This window comes from Equus quagga, chromosome 13, assembly GCF_021613505.1.
Source record: "Equus quagga isolate Etosha38 chromosome 13, UCLA_HA_Equagga_1.0, whole genome shotgun sequence".
Lineage (NCBI taxonomy): Eukaryota > Metazoa > Chordata > Mammalia > Perissodactyla > Equidae > Equus > Equus quagga.
This window is the reverse complement of record NC_060279.1, coordinates 78,597,002-78,606,861: the sequence shown is the minus strand read 5'-3', so window position 1 is coordinate 78,606,861 and position 9,860 is coordinate 78,597,002. Positions and strand designations below refer to the sequence as shown.

At 54.3% G+C, this 9,860-nt stretch overlaps 1 protein-coding gene across 9 annotated transcripts in view; it reads right to left on the bottom strand.

Moving 5' to 3' along the window:
* The window catches only part of BANP (BTG3 associated nuclear protein), a 118,292-nt gene that overhangs the window by 48,526 nt on the left and 59,906 nt on the right, over positions 1 to 9,860 (bottom strand). For all 9 annotated transcript variants that reach the window (XM_046681787.1, XM_046681789.1, XM_046681788.1 and 6 more), the window contains one exon: positions 5,442 to 5,681. In XM_046681787.1, coding sequence (XP_046537743.1) covers positions 5,442 to 5,681 — 240 coding nt within the window. The remainder of the gene's footprint in view (positions 1 to 5,441; positions 5,682 to 9,860) is intronic.

Below are 9,860 nucleotides of genomic sequence, written 5' to 3'. Positions count from 1 at the left end.
AAGATGGCCGTGTGACAATGGAGACACAGAGAAGATGGCCGTGTGACGATGTAAACAGAGATTAGAGTTATGCTGCCACAAACCCAGGAAGGCGGCAAACTGCTGGCCATCATGGGAAGCTGGAAGAGGCAAAGAAAGGTTCATCCCTGACCCTTCAGAGGGAGTGTGGCCCCACCAACACTTTGATTTCAGACTTGTAGCCTCCAGAGCTGCGGTTTTAAGCCCCTACAGTTTGCAGTACTTTGTTACAGCAGCCACAGGACCCTCACACACCCTGCAACACGCATCCCCACCAGGGAAGTGCATCTGAGCACTTGAGTGTGAACGCAGCTTCTGTGTTATCCACCACGTTCCATCATGAAACACTGTCTTCTCTTAGCATGGCGGATCTGAAAACGACCGACCACAATCTCTGTGAATGCAGGACTCTTTAATGTCTGCCAATTAACAAGATTTCCCCAAATTGCTATGGAGTCTCATGGGCATCTCTTATCCATGTCAGCACTCTTTAGAGACGTCTTCGAAGATCTGGAGTTGTCAGTTCTGATGTGAGCTTCATTTCATTTCTAGCCACGCATACAGACTGGCGTCTCACTCCACTGTGGAGTCTAAGCAGAGCCTGACATGATCCACTAGTGAAAAGCTGAGGCCGCACTCTCAAATCCAGGGAAGAAAACCCAATGGCTTACATTTTTAGGTCACATCCCTGAGGAACATGTTCCAAATCTTTTAAAGTTACAACAATGTGCCACTTCTGCATACAGCGTACAAACTATATGGTTTATATTCAAGTTTTTTAGAGGCCCAGCAATCCTTGGGAGCCCTAAAGAAGGTGCCATCCCGGAAAGCTAACGTTTTCTTCGTGGCCTATTTCATGTACTACTGCTCTCTCATCCCTCGCTAGGAAAGGCGGCTCTCAGAAACACTGCATACTATATGTCTCAAAATGCTGAGTTTTCTTCCCCAGAAAAAGAAAGGGAGAAAAATATTTCTACTGACAAATGGAAAAGAGAAATTTAAATGAAAATCTTCTCCACAGTAAGCTGGACTCGGCTGACTGTGGCAGGAGCAGGTTTCCAACCACGGAAGTTGTCGGTGTCACCCAGAGTCCGCGGAAACAGCAGGGACCAAGGCGGTCATGACAAAGTGGCCGATGTCACACTTGCTGCTGTTGAAGCTCAGGGCTTGGTAGTTTGATCTGTTCGCTCATTTGTTCTGTTCTGGTTTTTGAGCAACAATCAGCAATACGAATTACGCTGGGCCGAAGGGAGACAAGGTCAACAAGGACGTGTAACATTTCAAAATTCCACCTGAGTGCTCACACTGAGAAGGCAGTGTTCAGCCTGCAGGACCTCACCCTGCACACAGCTCCGCCAGGAGTCAGACTGGAGTGGGAGTGTGGGGAGAAGCAAGGGCTCCCGTGGACAACCTCTCTCAGGAGTTTGTAGGAGGCGAAATCAGAAGGACCTAATAAGTGTGGAGGCAGAGTGGGCCCTGGCTTGTCACCCCAGACAGCAGTGCAAGGTTTCTCTCCAGGTGAGGATGAAGGAGCTGAGGCACAAGGACTAGCCCACAGCCATGTGGTTAATATTCCTAAGTCTTGACTCAAACTCCGTCTGCCTGCACCCCCTCCCCCATAAGACACTGCTGCTAGGCGCACACATCCGCCAGCCACTAAAGGGGCGCTGAGCTACAAGTACTCAGAATAAGGCCAGGCTCTCAGAAGAGCCGCGACCTAAAGAAGTGAGATGGGCAGACAACTGTGTGCAACCACACTGGGTGCTCCCTCTGTTCTCCTCTCAACTCATCTCGTCCCTCGCACCAACAGGCCAGGCGTGTGGGTCCCAGGGCAGTCCCCTCCCGGCTCTCAAATGAAGACATGGACCATCCACTTACTCTGAACTTGCATGACAGAGCCGTGGTTCTTAGGGATGCTGTGTCCGCCTTGGACTGTAAACTCAACTGACGGCCTCTGCTCAGTCTGTCCATACTAAAGCTGCTTAGAGTCACCCACAGCGCGACTCTCGCCAGACCTGCAGTCTACCCAGGCCCAGCACCCAGCTCACTGTTCCTGCTGTGAAACTGCAGACAGAGGTGGCCTCCGGGGACCGGGTGTGCATGCCGAAAGCTAGACGCCTAGCTTCGTTCCAGGGTATGGGTTGGGACACCCCTGATGTCTCTTCTACCAGGCTTTGGTCTGCTCTCTCAACAGTGGCTTTATCGTGCGCTAACAAGGGACACGAAAGGACAGCATAGTAAGGGCAGGCCCCGCTTCTCCCGGAGGACTCCACAGGAACGCTCTATCTCAACGTTTTCAGTGATTTTTTTTATTAAAGACACTTCTGCATTCTTTGTAAACTGCATATAACAAAAGTAGCAAATGTATATACTCTGGGTCAGGAATTCTTCTATTTTAAGGACACTCACAGGCTTCCCTGCCTGAAAAAGAAATTGTAAGCTAAACGTACAGAGCAACGCTGGCTGCTTACACAAAGCAGCTGTCTGCACAGCTCTCTGCCAGCCCCCAGACACCCCACCACCCTTTTCCCAGGCACGGGCTGCCCCTACTGAGACCCCCACAAGAACACACGCAGGCCAGCCCGGTTTCCCGCCAAAACACTCACAGGCCACTTGGCTTCAATGTAAAACAGAACTATTCTGCTTCTAAGTCAAAAGTTTATGATGGTAAATCAGTCATCCTCTGTACAAAAAAAAAAATCTTTCACAGCACCCAGCGATAAGGGTGACCCTCTGAGTTTCTGTTAAGCCAAGCCTTGCTCATGTTTCCAGAATCCCTGGAATGTGTCCACTCTGCTTCCTCTGCCACAACCCTGGGCCGTACCCCAACAGTCTTCAACATACCCCGTGAAGACACCATCCTTTTCCACAGCCTCCCTGAAGGTCCGCCCTGCCCAAGACTCTCCCCAGAGCTGTTTCAAAAGCGGCGCTCACAGCGCATCTTGGCAGTACCAGGTGCCGTGGGTGCGGACATGGGCACGCCTCCACCCCACGGGAGCTCACAACTGGAGAGACTTCTAGCAGAGCTGCAGCACCAGCAGGATGCTACCTTCCAGGGGGCGTGGCCCAGAACCCCAGGGAGGCAGGCCCAGTTGGCAGCGGGTGCACATGGGGCCTGTGGCTGGTGAGCACAGCCAATAACCTTGACTGCCCTGGGGACATGCCCCGGAATGTGCCGGGCCAGGTGCAAGGGGGCAGCTCTTGCTAAGCCCCTAGTAAGCGGCAGAGGCCCGCAAGACTCGTCTCCCACCTCGTGACACCCTGGGAAGGCAGGAGTGTTTCCAGAGTGAGGGAAAGCTTGGCAGCCCCACTCCAGTAAGGCAAACAGCACTTGCCTGACTGTAGATGCAGCATCTTCCCCACGCCCCGAGGACCCCCTGGGCAAGAGTGTGTGGGCCCCATCACCGTGTGCTGCTGTTCTGAGTAGCACCCTGCCCAGCTTCCCCGCCCCCACCTCTCTGGAATATTCTCCAGGGCTCTGCCTAACCACCTGTGTGTCAGAGCCCATACCCAGGAAGCCCATACTCCTTGGACTGATATTCCAAGGGATCTCTCCAAATCAGAAGCAACCACCCTCCACCTTCACATCCCAGTAGCCCCGTCACCCTCTATGGGAATAGTGGCCCACCACCCAGAGGCCATGATCCCCACCCAGCCCCAGGCCCAATTCAGGCCGCTCAGCTCACAGAGCCTCTCCACTCCTCCAACCCTGCAGCACGGTCAGGCTCCCTGTAACACTCTTGGGGGGTGCGGCTGTTTACAGCAATGTGACCACACTGGGTGGGAGGGGACCCCTTCTTGTTCATCTTCACATCCCAACAGTGCTTTGCACTGTGGGTCATACTGTCACACACCATCACATGGTACTCTGTCACCCAGCAGACCCACGTGACCTAAGGTTGCATGCATGTTACGTGCCATGCCTGCACTCTGCACCAGGAGGGTCCCGGTCGGCATCATGCTCTAAAGCAAGGGTTAGCAGATGGTTGGCGGCCTGCTGCCTGCTTTTGAAAGTAACTTTTTATTGGAACACTGCCACGCTCATTCGTTTACGATTCTGTCTATGGTTGCTTTCAGAGCTGAGGGGTTACAACAGAGACCCTATGGCTCACAAAACCTAACACATCTACCATGTGGCCCTTAGGACAAGTCAGCTGACCCCTGTGACACTCTACTCATCCATGAACTGCTTTATCCCCACCAGAGGGGCTGATGTCGTCTGGTTACACGTACAGTTTCTCAGGAAGCTACTCAAAATGATTCTTAGGGTCTGTGACTGACAACCCTCGGGGTCAGATGGGAGTGGCAGAAAGCCTGGGGCCAAGAAGCAGGGACACCAGGATGACAAGCCACCTTAGTGTAAGGCTGAGACCGGGGTTCATTTCTCAGCAACTGTCAGGAAAATCTGCAGTCAGTATGAAACCTTCAGTTTTAACCAAAGGAGAGTATAAATAGCACGATGAGAAATCTTTCCACCATTTTTATAACAGCTACTGAAAAAGTCAGCCTTTCTATTCCTCGCCACTCCTAACAGAAAGGTTCACGGACTGATGTCAGAGTTCTGTGTGCAGGACAAGGCTCCTTCCTGATGGGACGGCAGCCCTTGTCAGTATGAGATCATGGATACGGGGTGACTGACTTTGCTAAATTAGACTTCAATTTCACACTCAACTGCAGCAACTCTCCAGAACCTGCGTTCTTGGATACGACTACCTAACCCTTTTGTTAGAAGTCTCATGTCTCGCGTGCTTATTTACTTTAGGTCTTTATTATAAGCCATGTCAAATGCCTTCTGCAGTCAGGCAGACTCTATGGGGTGAATAAGCCAATGGTGAGAGTCAGGCCAGGGATGCCTATGAGAGGATGTGAGCACGCCTGCTCCTATCAGATGCATCGAGGTGACACAGTGATCACCGAGGTGAGCACACACCACTCTTCACAGAGGAAGATACCTGCACAGCTGTGTTAGGTCACAGGCTGGTAAGGTCAGTATACAAGAGCTGGTCACGGTCAGGGTGGTCAGCCCATAAACAGAGCCTTCTCTGAAGGGAGGCAGGCGGCACCCCACTCCTGCTTCTGGGAAGCCCAGGAGAAGGCTGTGGTCATTGGGGGATAGGGGAGGCTCCGGCCCTGCTCCTCTCCTCCTCGAGTGGCCTGAGGACAGTGAAGGCAGGGGCTGAAAGGCTCACCGTCCCCAGGGTCCTTCCACGGGCAGGGCACCAGCAACACTCACTACAGGAAACGTCAATCCAGAAATCCCTATCCTTGCTCCGCGGCTGGTTCTGACGCCAGCATCCTCTCCAAGCTGACAGTGTGGGTCCTGACTCATCCCCGAAACACTGCCTCGCAGGGCCCACCCTCCAGCCAGGTTCTTCCTACGACCAGGGACTAAGGGAGGCGAGAACAGGAAGGCCCGCACTTACACCGGATCCCGTAGATGGTGAGGGGGTCGAGCTGCTTTTTGCCGTGCTTCCCCTGGCCCGAGAGGTTGGACACAGCCTGCACCTCCCGATGGAAGAGGTAGTCCAGCAGCGTCAGCGCCATCTTCTCGGCCGTGCGGCAGTTGGTGCTGATGTGGAGCATGTCGGAGGGAATGATGGCGCAGCGCACCCGCATCTCGGGGTTGTTCTCATCCCCCAGCCAGGTGCCGTTGGGGTAGTCCTCTGAAAGAGAGAAGGGGGAGGCTCAGCTCAAACACACTCAAGAAAGACACTCCACGGGGGCTGTTGGCAAATCGTCCCCTAACTTCCAAAGTGCTGGCCAGGAGCACTGGGACAATTCCACGGTCACAAAAGAGAGCAGTGTTGGCGCTCACGACTGATGAACAGAAACAAGGGCATCACTCCCAAAAGAGCAGCCTGGGTTTCTGTGGATCCATCTCAGAAAGATGAACGCACCATGTTGTAACACATAAATGCCCTTCTACTGCCTTCGGGACCAGCTTCCACAGGGGCTACACCCGCCTCGTTAACTCACATAAGAGCCAGCAGAACGCAGAGCGCTGTGCGCCGTCGGCAGGCACATCTGCAGCCTCCACGACGGCCTGCCCACAGCGCTCAGAGTCTGACAACAGGAGGCCGCAGGAGGCCCTGCAGAGCCAGCCAAGGATGCCGCCTGGACCCCACACACAGGCCCAAGCATCTGGAATAGGCAACATCAAACGAGTGCCAGCCTCAAACACCAGGCTCGCTTTACGACTCCAGCAAGTAAAGAGCTTTAAAAACACTTGCAAGGATTGCGTCTGTGTTCAGCTTTGCCCCCGTCGGGAAGGCAGCAAACGAGAGCAGTCTCAGAGTACGACCATCAGGGATTTGAAGGAGGCCGCTGGCAGAGCACACCCCTCAGGTCCCAACCATGAATCTGGGGGCCGTCAGCAGCAGGAGAGCCACACGGAGGCTGCCTGCCTCTGGGACAACAAGAACCCAAGCACAAACCCATGTTTAGAGGACTCTGGGACTTAAGCTTCTGCTTGGAACTGCTCTGAGAAGAGCCCGGCTGGAAGCTGGGCACATCCTAAGTGAGAAAGATGATTTAAGAGCCGTAAGCTGGTGTTCTGCATGGCGGAGGACAAAGGGCTCCGGGGATGCCAACCTTCCCGCTCCCTCCTCTCCTCCCAGCTGAGTCCTTCCACAAGGACTCAGGACTCTCCCTGTCCCGCTTGGTGAGCCTCCCTCCCTCCCGCCCGCCCTTCCCTCCTTTCCCTCCCAGCGGTGAACCTGGACGTCTACAGATCAGGAGCACCTTCTTGAGCCCCTGCTCAGAGCATGGAGACCCCTTCGTCTTCTCGTAGCCAAATCTCTTTCCTTGCCACACGTGCTTGCCTTAAACCCTGAGGAACGCACAGTTTGTGATTTCAGGATCTCAAAGGTTACTAACTAATAACAGAATGAAAACCGCCGAGCCTGGCATCACAGGGAGGGAGGATCTGCAGGAGGAGGGGACACAGGAGGAGCAGGGCCTGGTGCCCAGCACACTGTGGGTCTCAGGGGGGCACCTGAGTGCCCAAGGGGCTGCAAACTCTGCCTGTACTTGACCTCTGACTCCTGCAGACCCTGATATCCTTGAACACTTCTGGAAATGGGCACTGCTCCACATGGATGCCACACGCCCCGGGTGACCTTCAGATTCGGATTTTCTTCCAGGTATCCTCACATCTAGGCTAGCTGCCTCATCTAGCTGCCCAGTCTGATCTCTCACCTCCTGGCCACTTCCCACAAAGAACAAGCTTTGGGATGACGGCTATAGAGTGAGCAGACAGCAGGGTGGGAAAGAAAGCAGCAGGTTTGCCACTGGCCTCCCTGTGCAAGCAATTCCAGTCTTTGCCTCTGCAAACTGAAAACTGCTACACACCCAGACCCCGGCTTTCTTGAGGGTAGTCTAAAATGCCAAAGCCCAGGTCTCAACATCCACGTGTGGAAAGGACCCCACTTCTCCACCTTCAGCAAGGCCTCAGTGACAATCACGGGACAGACACGATGCTGACAGAATAAGGAGGGCAGCAAGGCAGGTAGCTCTCCCTCCCATCCAGAGGAGACGCACGGGAGACGGACTTCCCACCTCTTTACCTGGCATGTGATATCTGCAAGTTCCTCTGAGATACAAGAAGGAGGCCAGGAGGTACAGCCCAGGCCCTGGGCCAGCCCTAGGCTTCCGAGATAGACTCTTAGCAAGTGGGCTGGCTTCTCTCAACCCCAGATTCCTTCTCTGTCTAACAGCCACCCTGGTCGTCGTAGATGCGTGTAAAAGGACTTGGTGATTGTTAAAGAAACATCAATTTAAAAAAGCTTCAACCTTTGGTAGAAGGAAACTCCATTTAGGATCACAAACCAAGACAACTATTGATTCTGCTTGGAAACTCCGCAGCTTTCCAAACAATCTCTTCTGACCCTAAGGTGGAAGCAAGGTAAGGTGCGAGCGAGAGCCCCAGTACAAATCTGCCGAGGTGGGAGCCTAGGGACGTTAACAGGGAGAGTGAAACCTCCCTCTGGGTGGCCAGGATCAAGAGGAACACCCATTTTCTACAGAGTGACTCCCAGGCTTGTGGGCTGTTGAGTCACCTCACAGCTATGGTCACCACTGCTTCAAGATTTCTCATGAGCTTTATTCTGAAATGTCCTGGTAATTACATTCCAGCCTCCATGCACAGCGGAGGTCCCCACAAAGGGTGGCCAGCACTGTCTCACTTTGCCAAAGGCCTGGAGCAGAGCAGGAAGCCAAGTGGCTAGGCCAGAAGCGACTCGTACACCCTGCCCCCTTCGCAGGCAGCCTCTCCCAGCTGAGCTCCTGAATCACGAGATCTCCACAAACATTAGGTGAGGCTCGGCAACCCCACTGAGATGACCACGTCGCCGCTGGGGAGGACCAGTGGTTGGAAGGGCTGCTCAGGGCTGTTGAGGCTGGGCTCCTGCTTTAGCTAGGGACAGAAAACAAATCCCACAAATTTGATTTTCCGAACTCAGAGTAAGAGATGAGTAAGTAGCATCGTTTCTCAGAAACATCGACGGTTTAGAAGTGAAGAGGTGGTGCCGTGAGCATGCGCTCAGACACACACGCATCTGAACATCAGTCAGCTGCTATTCTATTGAGCCCACGTACACAAAACTAAAATGGACATGTGACCGAAACAGGGTTGTGACGGGACCTCTAGAGGGGCCACCTCGAGGTCATAGCTGGAATGCCAAAAGGCGCCAACTTCTGGGTATTTATTACTTTATCTGCACATACTTACTGGGCAATTCCACGCTGGGCACTGGGTCTGATGCTCAGGATCGAAACACTCAGTGAACCCAGAATCAGTCTCAGTTACACCAAACAGAGAGGAAGGACTACCCTCTGCCTGCAGCAGGCAGGCCAGGAAGCAAGTAGAGGGAGGAAGGGGCGCTGGAGGGGGAGGAGTTGAGGAAGGGGGAAGGAGAGGAGGGGGAGGAACAGAGAGGAAGGAGGAAGGAGAGGAAAGGAGGGGATGGGTAGGGAAGAGGAGGAGGGAGGAGGAAGGGGAGGGGGCAGGGGAAGGAGGGCACGCAGCAGGGGCAAGAGCAGGTGCTGGAGCAGGACAGTCTTCTGGGACCAGGAGGCTGTCTGTCTTTCCAAACACAGCTACGGACAGTTACTGGACTCAGCGGACTGAATCTTCACGCCAGAGCCCTTGGAATGCAGATGGCCCCGCCAACGCGGACACAGGGACCCAAGGGAGCGGCACAGGGCTGTGGAGGCTTCTCCCCACCACTGGGACGTCCCAGACACAACTAAGCCCCCTGGTGCCAAACTCATCAAAACACCACCCTGTGTTCCAGGCAGATCAAGCCTGTGGGTTCGACCCCTTGAAGACAGTTAGGACCTCGAGACAGCAGTCCCTGAGGAGTGGAGGCTCACTCTGCTGAGGGAGGTAAGAATCACCTGGAGAACTTGCTAGAAATGCTGGAATTCCCAAGATTCTGATCTCAGCCTCCACAAGCCGACACCAATGTGCTCGGTGGTCGGCTGCCTCTCCAGCAAATGACCGACCGGCCAGGCTTTCCGCACACCTGGTCAGAATCGCCACCTCACTGCTCCAGGACAAGTGTGAGTGAACGAACTGAAATTCCCGGGAACATCGGATGAACATGAGAACCCGAGCTGCCATGGGCTCCAAGTCCTTGCCCTCGCAGAGGTCATGAGCAGAGGGGCAGAGCTGCCCACCCCAGAGGGAGGCCAGGGCCAGCCTCAGGAGAAGAGGACTTCACGCAGACATGGTAAGAACGACCACCCCTGGGAGAACCACAGTAAAGGTTCCAGAAGACGGAGCAGCTCGCACAGGCCTGGGCTGGGAAGGGCACGGAGACAGTGTGACTAGAGAGGGAGTA